General features: G+C 36.9%; 1 protein-coding gene across 1 annotated transcript; it reads left to right on the forward strand.

Moving 5' to 3' along the window:
- The first annotated feature begins 232 nt into the window (after positions 1-232).
- On the forward strand, positions 233-15,757 carry LOC115029732 (uncharacterized). The gene is made up of 5 exons (XM_085833140.1): positions 233-406; positions 2,063-2,152; positions 5,752-5,807; positions 8,906-9,032; positions 13,314-15,757. The coding sequence occupies exons 2-5, from the start codon at positions 2,116-2,118 to the stop codon at positions 15,476-15,478; spliced, it is 2,385 nt and encodes a 794-aa protein (XP_085689266.1). The 5' UTR covers positions 233-406; positions 2,063-2,115; the 3' UTR covers positions 15,479-15,757.
- The last annotated feature ends 559 nt before the right edge of the window (positions 15,758-16,316 follow it).

The following is a 16,316-nucleotide window of genomic DNA, read 5'->3' on the forward strand; positions in this document are numbered from 1 at the left end:
TGGACACCCCTGCCTGAGCAGATGATTTGGGAGGACGGGGGGCGGGGGGGGGGGGGAACAAAACAAAACCAGCTGGGAAGTATTGGAAGCTAATTAAAGTAAAAAAAAAAAAAAAAAAAAAAAAAAAAAAAAAAAAAAAAAAAGGCCTATAGTAAGCGGGTTTAAAGGAATCGCATAACCGGAAGTGGGCTATGTTGGGCGGGTCCAGGAGGAGCTTCTCTAAGAAAACAAGTGTGAGTGACAGGAAATTCCACCTTTCCCTGAAGAACTCAGGGAGCCACACGGTCTGGAAGTGGGGTTGGAAGAACCCGGCCGTGTATTAGGGTCCCCGAAAACTTCCTTAAGACTCAGGTGCCTCTGGGAACATTTTGGAAGCGTCAGCAGCCCAGCAGCGGGAACCTCCCAGGTCAGAGGGGCTTGGGGGCTGGGAAAAGGGTGGGAGCGGAGGAGCAGGGGTGTGTTTTCCTCCGCGGCTCTTAAGGACGCCGCTTTCTTAATTCTGCTGTGGTTATTTTAGCGTTGTCGGGAAGTTCGAGATCCTATGAACTGGGGGTTTATCGTGATGTTTTCATTTATCTATTGGTTGCCAGAATATTTTCCGAAAATAATCTCGTAGAGCATTTGCAGAATCTGCAGTTCGCACGCAGAGTTCTCTTTGCTCCAGCAGTTATAAAGCTCCTCGAATTCAAATTCACTCATGCTTTCTTAACTCCCCTGTTCCACCATTTCCTATTCAAGAGAGTGGCCATTGGCCCGGAGAATGGGCATCCTCGGAGAGTTTTGCAGATATTAGTCATATGAAGAACCAATTGAGATTTGATTGAGTTAGAAAATATACATGACTAAGCACCATAGTTACAGCTGTGAACTTTAAATATTACTGGGCAAAGCTTTACTCCCCGTTTTGGTTTTGGTTTTGGTTTTTTGGTTTTTTGTTTCCATCTTAGATGTACACACTCTGTGATGTAAATACTGCAGTCAGAAAGTGTCTTTATATGTTGAGTTACAACTGAAAACTGAGGACATGACTGCTCTAAGGTATGGTTGAGGAGAAAATTTAATACGTTATGTTAATCCTGAGATTTGCCTGAGACAAATCAGTACCACCATTTGGGCAAGTATTATTAAATATTAAATACTGACCAAGCTATGGACTTTGGCCTCCTGCTACAGGAGTTTATAAAGACAAACCTGCATACATTCCCATGAGAGTTTGTTATTTTTCCAAGAGCTACAACTCCCAGCATTTTAGGAAGTTATTTGGTTCTTGGGTAGGCAGTGCTTACATGTTAATTTTGGGCTTCACAGTATGAGAGAACAGCCAGAGGTATCTGGAAGGGTCCAAACTTAACCTGGCCGTGACTTGGGGGTGCGAAGGGGGAGTTAGGGAATAGGAGGCTCCCAAGAGAGGAACTAGGTGCCAAGGAAACACCTATCCAAAGATGTCCACTATGATATGTTAATAGGCACCTCAGTTAGCCATTATTCCTAAGTTCCTTTGATATCTAACAAGGCCACACCAGTATGCATGCTGTGGAAGGGCAATGTCAAGCCACCTTATTGTTATAGATAGAAAACTCACTATAAATTAAATAAAATTAGAAAGCCCTTTTTGAATAATTATGATTGCTCACTTACATCAGAAACGTGTCTCCTGAGTTCAAGAAAAGCACATGTGGCCAAACTGTTCGTTATTTCATGGTTTGTTGATATTGGATTCTGTGACTGTGGACTTCTTACCTACACCCTGCAGTCAGGGCTCTTTTTCAGAGATCTCCTTTTGGAAAAGTGCATCAGTTTGGATTCTGTGAGTCACAGTAGTTTTCGTGGAGTCTTCCTTGGGGTTCTTGGGAAAAGAACTCCTCAGAATGTGTGTGAACTGTGTGTGAATGAGTCTCACACCTCATAGAATAGAGTAAAATCCTCAAAGAAAAGAGACATTTTTTTCATGTTATTTTGTCTTTCCTTCATGTTTATCCTCTTGGGAAGTGTCAGCATCTTTCATATTTTGTGGCATGAAAAGTTCCAGGTGCTTTCTGAAGAATCTCTTCTCCATATGCAGGTCTGCACTGCTCAGCCAGATCTGCTCACCAGCGACTCAACTAAGAGCCCTGGATGGTGAAGAGAGAGGAGACTATAGTAAGGAATCCAGGTATGTTAGAGGAACTGAACAAGGGGTGAGGTGGGCCTTAAGTGACAATAAAATGAGAATGTGACATTGGTTTTTCCAGATTCTATTTCATTAATCATTCAGGAAATTTTCACTGAGAATAATATTAGATATTGTAAAATGGATTTCTCCTTATAGGTTGTACAGTAAACAGTTTTTTTCAGTATTAATTAGCTATGGATCTCTGAATTAACTGTTGCCCATTAACAAGTTTCTTTGACATAGACTGAAAGCAGCACCAAGCTATCTGTGTGACCAAGCCATTTGCACATGTAGCAAACGTCAGAAGTGAATTTTCTTCTAGGGCCTGAGGTTTCCACTATAACCCATGTATTTCACACACATACACTCCATACCCCATATGGAGCTAGTCTCAGATTGAACCAGAAAATCTTCTGTTACCCACAAGTTTTCTTGGCACTATGGCACCAATGGACATGGCCTTGCATGGCAGATTGAGATTGGAGCACACAGCATACTATAGCTGGGTATGGACATTGATACCTCTGTCCCCTCTGCAGAGCAGTTTTTGACACCATGAATGCAACCACCAGGCTGTCCAAGACATTTGTAGACAGTGTGAGTAGTCTAATCTGAGGTGTTTGGTTTTTTTGTTTTTTGTTTTTTTTCTTTCAAGAAGGTCGACTTTTTTCTGCCTATGTCATATTGTCCTCTTTAAGCATGTCTCCGACCTTGAATTGTGTACTGAGTATGCTCTGAGTTAGTTCTGATTAGAGCACAGTAATTCCACTTGTCCTTTGTTTTGTACTCTGCATTAGCTGTGCCTCTGTTCCTGTCCTATGTTTCATCTGTTCTCACATTCTTGAGGGCTTTTATATTCAGCAAATGTCGTAATGTTACAGAGCTTTCATGTGTCTGTTGACATAGTCATTTTTCTTTTCTCACTGACTCTACATCTTTAGAGTCTGACATTGATTAGTTCGTAGGTGTTAAAATAGTCTTGCATTCTGGATGTGAACTCACCTTTGCTTCCATTTCTGTGTAATATAGAGACCTTGTCTATGTAGATCCTAAAAACTGGTCTGGTTTTAGGTAATAATCTCCTTTAGGCAGATCTCCTAAGGTTTGCTTTTGGAAAGGAGAATTCCGTATAATCTCGTCCTCAGATGCTGTTAGAGAAAACTCCCTGCTTCAGTATCAGCACCTGCTTGATGCGGGTTCTAGTTTTATGATGTAGGAGGTTGATTTATTCACTTGTTTCTAGGAACTCTTCAATTCTTCTTCAATTCTGACTCCTTCATGTATGACTCTTTCCATAGCCCTGCATAAGGTAACACTGACATCCCCACATAGATTGTGTCATGTGGATTATATCAGTACAAATTTTCTAGAGATAATGCTTGATATAGTGCACAAGCCATCTATTTGAAAGCATTAATTAATGTCTCTTCTAATTACTTTGTTCTCTTCTTATCTTTCAGAGGTGGAAGGCTACCCCACTCCATGTTTTTCCTTTCCCTGTAGCTATGTTTTATATAGGTAGAGATTTTCAAGAGAGGTTTTATTAGACAGAATTCCAGTTATTTCTTTAAAATATTATTTAAGTGTGGGAGTATACATCTTCATTTTTTATGTGTACTGTATTTATTTATGAAGCCCATTGAGCCCTGATATAGTCATTAAACCCATGGCACAGGAGACACACAAAATCATAATTTGCCTTGTGTGTAGAGAGAATTAGATTATTTCTATTCAGAAACAGTGAGTACCCTTTTGCCCTAGAGACATTACTCCAGCCCCTACATTTAAATTTCTGGTGCTCTTTCACAATGGAGCCAGAATTTAACACTGAGTTCTATTTTATTGAAAAATGAAGGAAGAGTCAAAAATGATATTTACCTATGTAACTTAAAATCATGTTAGATGATTGAGCTCAAAAAGTGAAGAAAAAATTAGAGCTTGAAATCAAAAGATTCAGATTTCAAATTGAGCAATAATATTCATAAATAATGAAGAGTTAGTATAATTCCTACACAACTTAGTACATTTTTTTTCAATCACAGAAACTCTTTCTCCTTCATCTGAATGCATTGTCATATATGCATTTATTTAGATAGATATTTCTAACTATTTTGTAGTGAAATCTCATGGAATTACTGAAATTTTTATCTATCTGTAGTGGCTGTGTCACCTTTTAGAAAAGTTAGATAGTATTAATGCTAACTTTTCTGTTTACTTCATGGTTGTTAGATATTGTTATAAAATAATGGCATAATGTATTTGATTCTATGTGTTGTTTGTCATGTTCTATGTATGCACTAGTGTTATGCTCCTTACTGTCTCAAGGAAAAAAAAACAAGGCTGACAGCTGTAGAATTTGGAAGCACAGTTTTAATCACTGTAATTTACCATCTGAGATGTGACACTGGTATCCTACTTGAGATCAACAATAGAGTTCTTAGATGTACATTCCTGCATCTAGAACTCAAGTGTTTACCCTATATTCCCTGAACCTTTGCTGATTATGAGACTATCATATCATCCTGCTTTAGAGAGAAAAGAAGATGCAATATATAACTATTTTAAAAAAAATAAATTTTATTAAAATTATATTTTCCTTTTATTTATGTGTGTTAGTATATTTGCCTAAATATATGCATGTGTGCTATGTAGGCCTCATGCCTGTAGAGTTCAGAGTAGAGGACTGGATCCCATGGAACTAGACTTAAAATCTGTTGTGTAGCTTGGGAATGGAGGCGCACACGCACTGAGGAGGCAGAGGCAGTTGAATCTCTGAGCTCCATGCCAGCTTGGTCCAAAAAAACCTCTGGCTTGTAATTCATCCATGCACTCTTCATTTCAGACTCTACCTCCTTTTTTCTAGAAAAGGTACAGCATTGTATCTAGGCCTCAGGATCTCAACTGAGCATATTAGAATAGTTAAGCAGGTGAGACCTAACTGCAGACAGTTGGACAGGATTTTAGGTGATCAATATTCTCACACAAAGGTGTGCGTGTAACTTAGAAAACAGGTTCACATGGATTGGATGAATAAATTTGAAAGATACATTTTTACCTCGGTACGAATGTAAAGCCTTTGTAGGTGATAATGAAAATTGCTGTAACTAGATATTATGACAATTAATTAAAAAAAAAAAAACCACCATGGTATTTAGCAAATAAAGGATCTGTTTCTTATCCAAGACAACAGGGCACACATGGAAAAGAAATGTACTATATGTACAAGGTAAAATGAAATTTTATGAAATGTGACTGAAAAAATCAGATACTGTTTTTTAGTATTGATGACTGATGAAATTCCATTTTAACCTAGGTGCCCACCAGCCATTGGCTAGGACTCCAGTCCCTGCAAGATAAGCTTCCAGTAATAACTCTGAGTAATAGTGTTTTGCGCCAGATATGCATGTTCTGTATTATCCTGGTGGCAGCTGAGGTTAGGAAAAAAACCTCAAGTTGTAGTCAAGTTTTCTGTTATCATTTTGGTTCTTGCGTCTATGCTTGGCATTGTTTGTAGAAGAGTTACATTAATTTTAGCTTTGTAGTTTTGGCACCTTGATATGAAATTTTAAGAAGAATTCCTATCTTTGTTCCTGAGACAGAAACTTGGAAAAGAGCAATAAGAAGAATGACTGCTTCTTTGGTAAATGCTCCCCAGGTCAGTGTCCTATTCACCTTTCTTTGAAAGTCATTTTTATTATTGAACTCATTCAAAACTTTAATTCTTTACATCTGGTAATGTTATCTAAAGTGTATTTTCAATGATTTATTCTCCTTTTATCCTGATAGTCAAAATTATGTCTTTAGATCTTTCACTTATATGGCACAGCCTTTTCCCATTGTATTTAAGCTGGATTTTATACTGTGAGGACATAAATTTCCATGGACTTCAGACCTGGAATTCTGAAAATTGTCTATTCTAAATGATGCTCAAAGAATATATTGATGGGGATTTCTTCATATGATACACTTGTATCCTTGTATATTGTTGAGGAAGGAATGTCTCTTGTGCCACATAAATTTCTTTTCAGGAATGGTCATGTTTCCAGAAATAGGTTTATGAATGATGCACAAATATATAGACAGCATTGAACAATATATGGAAGAGTAGAACGATAAGTATGACTATCTGTCTTTAATCCTAATAGTAAACATGTCAGCTCCCTAGAGGAACAGAGGATGGAAGGAATATTTTGATCACTCTTCCATAACATTGATTTGTCTGTGAGGTGATGAAGGTTGCAGTATTATGGTGTCTTTCTTAGGCATCTTATGTTTGTTACACAGTGATCATGGGTGGGTTGATACTAGAAATCTATTTATTTCAAGAGAGGTTCTGCTCAATGCTCAATGGTAAGTTTTTAATAGATGATTATTTTCTCTATTTAACTTTATATCATGTTTTAGATTTGGCATAAGCACTATTGTCTCCAACTTTACGTTACATCATGTGGACTGTATTAGTAAAAATCGTCTAGAGAGTATTGACTAGAGAGTATTGCTGTGCTTAAGCCGTCAGTTTTCAACCATAAACAGACGTTCTTCTTAATTTATTCTCTTAATTTCTTTAAGAGGAAGAATACTCACTTCACCTGTATTTTTCCTCTTTTAGAATCTACATATTATATAGGGGGAAATTCTAAGCAATATAATGAGGTTTCTATTTTCCTTTATAATAATATTTTATTTAAGTATAAGACTGTTCATCTGCATTTTTTATGTATACTGCATGAGCTATTATGCCCCTAGGTCCCTGTATTCAGCACCAAACCATTGGAGGTGAAGTCAGGCATTGTAGTGACTTGCCATGTGTGTAGAAAGAATTGAATCAGGATTCTATGGAGAAATAATAAGTTCCTTTGCCTCTAAGTCATTTCTCCAGGCCGTAGTTTTACATTCTGATGCACATTTGTCACAGAGGTACTGTATAACTTTGTGTGTTCTAGTTTTTGAAAAGCAAAGGAAGAATTATAGTTAATATTTATCTATGTAGCTGACAATCATGTTAGACAAATGAGCTCAAAATACTGAAGGAAAGAAAATAAAGTTGAATTGGAAGTGTCTTAGTCAGGATTTCTATTCCTGCACAAACATCATGACCAAGAAGCAAGTTGGGGGAGGAAAGGATTTATTCAGCTTACAATTCCGTACTGCTGTTCATCACCAAAGGAAGTCAGGACTGGAACTCAAGCAGGTCAGAAAGCAGGAGCTGATGCAGAGGCCATGGAGGGATGTTCTTTACTGGTTTGCTTCTCCTGGCTTGCTCAGCCTGCTCTCTTATAGAACCAAGACTACCAGCCCAGAGATGGCACCACCCACAAGGGGACCTCCCCCATTGATCACTATTTGAGAAAATGCCTTGCAGCTGGATCTCGTGGAGGCATTTCCCCAACTGAAGCTTCTTTTTCTGTGATAACTCCACCTGTGTCAAGTTGACACAAAACTATCTAGTATAGGAAGATTCAAATTTCAATTCAGTCAATCTCATGAGCAAAAAAAAAAAAAAGTATTAAAAATTCATACAAGATTCTCAATTTAAAACTTAATTTGATCAAAAATAGCTTATCTATATCTATTGTCACATATACCATTTATTTATAGCTAATAATTCTGTAGTGAAGATCATGGAACATATGAAATTGTTAATATCTGTATTTTTTATGTCATCGTTTAGGAAAATGTGAATGATTTCAATGTTGCCTAGTGCTGATTTTTCTATTTATGTTGTAGTTGTGATATATTCCCAGAAAATAAATTCGCAAAGTAGTTGACTGAATATGTACCCTGATGTTACATTCTCTACTGCTTAAAAAGAAAACTCTGACTTTTAATTCACCAAACATTCAGCATTCCATATTCAGTCTTTTTTGTTCTAGAAAGGTTGCAGCATTGTGCCTAGGCCTCAAGATGTCAACAGAGCATTTTAGAATAGAGTCACGTGAGATCCGGCTGCAAACAGTATTGTTCTAGTGTCCATATTTGACCAAAATTGACACTGGTAGAATTTGGAAACATAGTTTTTCTCTCCATAACTTTACCATTTATGACATTAGTAACTGACATAATAATGCTGTTTGATATCAACATATATTTCATAAAGGTACATTCTTGCATCTAGACCTCAAATGTGTTTCTTATATTCCCTAAACATTTGCTGACTTTAAGGCTATCATGCTCTTCCTGTTTTCAGTGAGATAGAAAAATACAATAAAGAGCCGGGCGTGGTGGCGCACGCCTTTAATCCCAGCACTCGGGAGGCAGAGGCAGGCGGATTTCTGAGTTCAATGCCAGCCTGGTCTACAAAGTGAGCTCCAGGACAGCCAGGGCTATACAGAGAAACCCTGTCTCGAAAAACAAAAACAAAACAAAACAAAACAAAAAATACAATAAAGACTATGAGTATTTTTAAAACTATCTTTTATTGCACATAAATTGTAATTTAATTTCATGTATTTCATTATATTTGTCCAAATATGTGCATGTATGTTATGATGGCCTCCAGCCTGTAGAGTTCAGAAAAGAGGACTGGATCACATGGAATGTGAACAATAATAAATCATTCCATATATTGTCTATAGAAGAGTAGCAATGTTTAACTTCTGACATATCTCTGCAGGATTTCTAGAAAATGTTTGTTCTTAAATGTTTGCCATGACTCATCGATATCACAAAATATCTTGTTCTTTATATCTTTTTTTTACCTAGAAAAGCATTTTTGTCTAGCACCACATGATAAATAGGTAATTTTTATTATAGGAACTGTTAACATTCAAGGATGTGGCTGTGGACTTCTCACAGGAGGAATGGGAATGTCTTGACTCTGCTCAGAGGGCATTGTACATGGATGTGATGCTGGAGAATTACAACAATCTACTCTTTGTGGGTAAGAATACTCTTCTTGTAGAATTCCAATTTCATCCTTTGAATTTACCTACTTTGTGATAATGTAAACTCTCCGAAATGTCTAGAGACTCCCAGAATGAGAGAAATTCTACTTACCAACATAACTTTTTCATGGTGTTTCCTTTACATGTTTCTCCATTCTCTGGAAGAGTAACCAGTGGTATGTTCTTTGTAATCTGTTATCTAGCTTTTAATCAAAACTTCAAAATTCAAAGAAAATTGAATGTTCAATGCATAGAAATATATTACTATATACATAATAATGGAAATATTTTAAACTTACTATTGCATTAAAGTTTTCATTATTTAAAGTTTTTCTAATTTATGCTTTAAGTTTTTTATTCACTTTACATCCTGATCACAGACTTCTCTCCACCCATTGCCTCCTTCACACGGTACCCTATCCTCTGAGAAGAAGGAGGTGCCCCCCTGGTTACCAACCCACCCTGACACATCAAATAACTACAGGACAGCATATCCTCTCCCAGACAGTGCAGCACAATTAGGGGAAACAGGATCCACATGGAGATAACAAAGTCAAGGTCAGCCCCCCTTCTAGTTGTTGGGGTGCCCTGGCATGAAGACCAGGCTTCATATCTGCTACATATGGAGGGAACATTGTCCAGCCCACATATGCTCATTGGATGGTGGTTTTTATCTCTGGGAGCTCCCAACGTTCCAGAATAGTTGACTGTGTTGATATGTACATGGAGTCCCTATCCCCTCTGGGTCCCTCAGTCCTCCCCCCAACTCTCCACAATCCTCACTCAGCTCCATCTAATGTTTGGCTATGGTTCTCTGCCTCAGTTTCCATCAGTTGCTAGGTGGAAGCCTCTCAGAGGACAGTCATGATAGGCTCGTGTCTGCAAGTATAACAGAGAGTTATTAATAGTGTTAGGGATTACTTTTTGCCTGTAGGGTGGGTCTCACCTTGGGTCAGAATGGTTGACCATTCTTCCAGACTCTGCTTCATCTTTGGCCCTATATTTCTTGTAGACAGGACAGATTTTTGGTCAAAGGTTTTTTGGGTGTGTTAGTGTTTTAGACTTCTTCTTTTCTAATATGTATTTCTTCAATCTTCTTTAGTTGTTTTACTACTTTAACTAGAACTTCAAGTACATATTGAATAGATAGGGAAAGAATGGACAGCCTTGTCTTGTCCCTGGAATTAATGGGATTGCTTTAAGTTTCTCTCCATTTAATTTGATATTTGCTGTTGGTTTGCATTTATTGTGTTTTTTGTATCTACCTCATATCCTTTATCTCTCCAAGCCTTTTAACATGAGTGGTGATGGATTTTGTCAAAGGCTCTTTCAGCATCTAATTATGATCATGTGACTTTTTTCTTATGTTGATGGATTTACATATTGAACCACCCCTTTATCCCTGAGGTGAAGCCTACTTGATCATGGTGGATGATGTTTTTAATGTGTTCTTGGATTTGCTTTGCAAGTATTTTATTGAGTATTTTTGCATCAGTGTTCATAAGGAAAATAAGTCTGAAATTCTCTTTCTTCTTTGAGTCTTTGTGAAGTTTAGGTATCAAGGTGACTTTGGCATCATAGAATCAGTTGGGAAATGTTGCCTTGGTTTCTTTTTTGTAGAATAGTTTGAGGAGTATTGGAGGTGTCTTTAAAAGTCTGGTAGACTGCCACTTTGATTTCATTTTGAATTAATGATTATTGAGTAAAGAGTTGTTCAATTTTCTTGAGTTTGTTGGCTTTCTGTTGTTGTAGAAATCCAGTCTTAATCCATGGTATTCCAATAAGATGGCAAGGGTTATTTCCATTTTCTTTTATCTGCTGAGGCTTGTGTTATGGCTGAGTATATGATCAGTTTTGGAGAAGGTTCTGTGAGGTACTGAGAAGGTATATTCTTTTTTGTTTGGTGAAGTGTTCTATACCCATGTTAGGTAAATTTTATTCATAACATCTGTTTGTTTCATTATTTTTCTCTTTTGTTTCTGTTTCAATGACCTTCCTTTGATGAGATTGGGGCATTGAAATCTCCCAATATTAATCTGTGGGGTTCATTGTGCAATTTAAGCTTTAGTAATGTCTCTTTTATGAATATGGGTGCCCTAGGATTTGGGTCATAGATGTTTAAAATTAACATCATCTTAGTGACTCTTCCGTTTGATCAGTATGAAGTGTACTTCTCCATCTTTTTTCATTACTTTTGGTTGAAAGTCTATTTTATTAGATATTAGAATGGCTACCTCTGCTTGTTTCTTGGGGCTGTTTGCTTGAAAAACCTTTTTCTAGTACTTTACTCTGAGGTAATTTCTACCTTTGTTCCTGAGGTATGTTTCTTTTATGCAGCAGAATAATGGATCCTGTTTTCATATCCATGGTGTCAGCCTGTGTCTTTTTATTGGGGAAGTGATTCCATTGATATTGAGAGATACAAATGACCAGTGAATGTTAATTTCTGTTATTTTGATGTATATGGTAGTAGTGTGTGTGTGTGTGTGTGTGTGTGTGTATGCGTGTGTTTCTCTTCTTTTGGTTTTGCTGGTGTGCAATTACTTATTTCTTTTCTTGGATGTAGTTACCCTCTGTATGGTGGAGTTTTCATTCTGTATCCTCAATAGAACTGGATTATTAGAAAGACACTGTTTAAATTTTCTTTTTCTTGTATTCCTTATATTTTTAGGTTTGGTCTTTTCATAGTATCCCAGATTTCTTGAATGTTTTGTGTCATACTTTTATATTTATCGATCTCTTTGATCAACATATCAATTTTGTCTATTATATCTTCTACACCTGAGTTTTTCTCTTCAGTTTCTTATACGTTTGTGTCTTTAGTTCCTGTTCTCTTTCCTAGGTTTTCCATCTCCTAGATTCCCTCATATGGTGTTTTCTTTATTGCTTTTATATTTGTTGTCAACTCTTGATCAAGTTTTATTCATTTTTCACCTTTTTATTGTATTTTCCTGTATTTGTTTGTACTTAATCATTTCTTCTCTAAAAGCCTCTACTGTTTGATTGTATTTTCCTGAATTTCTTGGAAGGATTTATTTATTTCCTCTTTAAAGTCCTCTGTTATCTTTATACGATTAGATTTAAGGTAATTTCTTGCACTTTAGGTGTGATATGATATCCAGGGCTTGCTTTACTAGGATAGCTGGGTTCTGGTGGTACCATATAGCCCCAACTTTTAGCCCCAACTTTTGTTGATCATGTCCTTACACTAGCTTTTCACCATCATATTGTCCCTGGTGTTATCAGGCCTAGTAGGTCCTGGTTGCAGCAGAATCTGGGACTGCAGATAGGACTCTTAGACCTAGGTGGCAACACACCTTTGGGGATAAAGACAGAGATGGTAGTCTCAGATAACAGCTGGCCTTCTTGGGTTGCAGGTATTCCTGCTTGTCCCAGATGGTAGTAGGCCTTCAGGAATGTAGACAGAGCTTTTCCTCCATGATGTTATAGGCCTCTGGAGTTGCAGATAGAAGTATGGACTGGAGGATAGAACACCGTGGAGGTAGGGAGGTTCTCACCACTGCTTGGGCTTGCTGGGGATCGCAGTGGGCAGACTTGGGACATGGGGATCTCACCTGGTTGTCCCAGGTTCCAGGAGGCCCCCAGAGAGAGGCAGAACTGTGGCTCAGAGAATAGAGGACAGGGAAGGGACAGGACAGGACTCACTGCTGCTGATCCCTGATGGCTGCTAGTCTCTAAGATTCTTATTTGTGGTTTTTGGAAATATAGATTTTAAGTAGAGAAAGAACTGTTGGTTGGGAGAATTTAGATTTTGCTAATGTATTTACTTTTTCCGTATGGACTGTATGTTTAGTACTGATACAGTATGCTCTCTATCCCAGTACTTCAGATACAGAAGCAAGGAGAGAGGTTGAGTACTAAGGATAGAGGTGAGTTATATAGTGAATTCCTAAGTGACCAAAGCTATACTCTGTCTTAAAACATAAACAAGAAAGTAGAGAAACATTGCTTATATGATACTTCCAAAAGCTCCTTTCACAAAGTTCTTCACTACATGATCACTTATTTGTCATATCTTCTGTAGGATACACTATTTAAATAAGAATTATCATCTCCATTCATTTGATGTAGATCAGATTTGAGTTTCTTCTGAGCATCCAGTTAATGATTTTGAAACATAAAAGAACTCTGTTGAGACCTTTATCCTTGAGACTTGCTAATTTAGCTTTCTTAGAAAATGTACAAGAAGCATCCACTATTGAATCTCTTATTCATGCATTAATCACTGTCATCCCTAATTGCACATTTTTTTTCAGAGAATAATCATCATGTATGTGTCAAACATGATGAAGTCTTGGACAAAGGCTCAAAGTATAGTGCCCCTGAGCATGTGAATATTCAAGAGAAGTCTAATAAATGGAATGAATGTGGCAAAATGATTCATGAATTCTCCAAAAGTACATCTTATCAAACCAACAACAGAGATGCCTCCATTGAATCATCTAACAGACACAAAACTGAGAATGCCAGGGAACCATGCAAGTATAAAGACTGTGTGAATGGCTTAAATTTGTATTCTATCACTTGTCACAATCAAACAGTGCACCTAGAAATGAAAGAACATAACAAAACACTGTATGATAAAGCTTTTCTCTCTAAATATAAACTCATGCTAAAAGGAAACAATAGTGGAATGAAAGCACACAAGTGCAGGAAGTCTGGAAAATTCTTCATGATGTACTCAAGCCTGAGTGGGCAGCAGAGAGCTCATGCTAGAGAGAAGCCCTATAAATGTACAAAGTGTACTACATCCTTTCTGCATTTGTCACACCTCAAACTACATTACAGAATCCATTTTGGAGGATATCCCTACCAATGTATAGAATGTGGTAAGTGCTTTTATCATGTATCAGGCTTTGAAAGACATTACAGAATCCACACTGCAAAGAATACCTACAAATGTAGTTTTTGTGGCAAATCCTTTATCTGCCGCTCAGGTCTTAGAAAACATCAGAAAATTCATGAAGAAAACAGGCTTTTTGAATGTAACCAAGGTACTAGATCATTCTGTACATTTTCCTACCGTGAATGCCATTACCGTGCTGAGATAAGAAAGAAATGTTACAGATGTAAAGAATGTGGCAAATCCCTTTCTACATCCTCAGGACTTAAAATACATCAGAGAATTCATACTGGAGAAAGACCTTACAAATGTAGCGACTGTGACAAATCTTTTACCCAGAAGAGCAATCTTAGAATGCATCAGAAAATTCATACAGGAGAGAATACTTACAAATGCAGTGAATGTAACAAATGCTTTACACAGAAATGCCTTCTTAGAACTCATCAGAGAACTCATTCAGGAGAAAAACCTTACAAATGTAGTGAATGTGGCAAAGCCTTTGCTGGTGGCTCATATCTTAGAAGTCATCAGAGAATTCATTCAGAAAAGAAGCCTTACAAATGCAGTGAATGTGACAAATCCTTCCACCGGAAAGACCATCTTAGAATTCATCAGAGAATTCATACAGGAGAGAAACCTTATAAATGTAGTGAATGTGACAAGTGCTTTACCCAGAAAGGCAGTCTTAGAATTCATCAGAGAATTCATACAGGAGAGAAACCTTACAAATGTAGTAAATGTGATAAATCTTTTACCAAGAAAGACTGTCTTAAAATTCATCAGAAAATTCATACAGGCGAAGAACCTTACAAATGTAATGAATGTGACAAATCCTTTAACCGGAAAGACCATCTTAGAACTCATCAGAGATTTCATACAGGAGAGAGAATTTACAAATGTAGTGAATGTGATGAATTCTTTACCCAGAAAATTAATCTAAGAATTCATCAGAAAATTCATACAGGAGACAAGTCTTACAAATGTAGTGGATGTGACAAATCCTTTAACCGGAGAAACCATCTTAGAACTCATGAGAGAATTCATGCAGGAGAAAAGCCTTACAATTGTAGGGAATTTGAAAATTCCTTTATCCAGACCGGCTCTCTTAGAATTCATCAGAGACTTCATTCAAGAAAGAAACTTTACAAATGCAGGGAATGTGACAAATCCTTTACTAGCAGCTCATATGTTAGAATACATCAGAGAATTCATTCAGGAGAGAAACCTTACAAATGTAGTGAATGTGACAAATGCTTCACTAGTGGCTCATATCTTAGAATGCACCAAAGAATTCATACAGGAGACAAACCTTACAGATGTAGTGAATGTGATAAATGCTTTACTCAGAAATGCAGTCTTAGAATTCACCAGAGAAGTCATACAGGAGAGAAACCTTACAAATGTGGTAATTGCGACAGATCTTTTACAAGTGGCTCATATCTTAGAATTCATCAGAGAATTCATAGAGGTGAGAAACCTCATAAATGTAGTGAATGTGACAAATCCTTTACCCAGAAAGGCTATCTTAGAATTCATCAGAAAATTCATAAAGGAGAAAAATCTCACAAAGATAGTTAGTGTGAAAAATCTTTTACCCAGAAACCCTAACTTGTGGAACTTTTCAAAGAATTCATATAGGAAAAAAACCTTAAATATAGGGAATATAGCAAATCCCTTCACAGGAAAACTGTCTTAGAACTTATCAGAAATTTCATACAGGAAATAAAACATACAAATGTATAGAATCTGATAAATCTTTTATCCAGAAAGGCTGTCTTAGAATTTATGAGAGACTTCATTCAAGAAAGAAACTTTATAAATATGACAAATCTTTTACCAGGACAAACTATCTTAGACCTTGACAGAGATAACAGGAGAGAAACTTTACAAATTTGGTGAATATACAAATCCTTAACTATTGGCACACCTCTTAGAATATCCCTCATGACACATAAGCTTCCACACTAGAGAATAATTATGAACATAAGAAACTTGTGAAAACCTTGAGTAATGTTCAAATCTTAGAAAATACCAAGAGTTTATGCTGAGGGAAAATCTGAAAATGTGACAATGTAGGAAATTTTTTATTCAACCTTTTTACTTGTTAAACTTAATACTTTGTTTGACTTTTAGTCGGTCTTTCAACTTTGCTCAAACTTTATTAAACTTGTTCATCCTCAAATAATTCATAATGAGGACAAAATGGAGAAGCCAGAAGAATGTGATATTGTGTAACAGTTTTCTGCAGACTGAAATGACCCATTCCGAAGGGATTGTGATTAAGACAGCAAATACATACCTCAAAATAGCTTCAAGAAATCCCTGAAAGTGACAGCATTGTCTGCTTAAATCAAATGATGAAACCCAGAAAAGAATATACCTCTTAAAAGAGGATTTGACAAAGTGTCACCAAAAT

The sequence above is a fragment of the Mus caroli genome, unplaced genomic scaffold (genome assembly GCF_978045245.1).
Source record: "Mus caroli unplaced genomic scaffold, Mus_caroli_1 scaffold_18, whole genome shotgun sequence".
Taxonomy (NCBI): domain Eukaryota; kingdom Metazoa; phylum Chordata; class Mammalia; order Rodentia; family Muridae; genus Mus; species Mus caroli.

Excerpts from the sequence above, each read along its gene's own strand:
- LOC115029732 (XM_085833140.1), top strand. The coding sequence starts at position 2,116 with ATGGTGAAGAGAGAGGAGACTATAGTAAGGAATCCAG. Across the intron at positions 5,808-8,905 it reads CTTTGGTAAATGCTCCCCAG|GAACTGTTAACATTCAAGGA; the intron begins GTCAGTGTCCTA and ends TTTTTATTATAG. Across the intron at positions 9,033-13,313 it reads CAACAATCTACTCTTTGTGG|AGAATAATCATCATGTATGT; the intron begins GTAAGAATACTC and ends ATTTTTTTTCAG.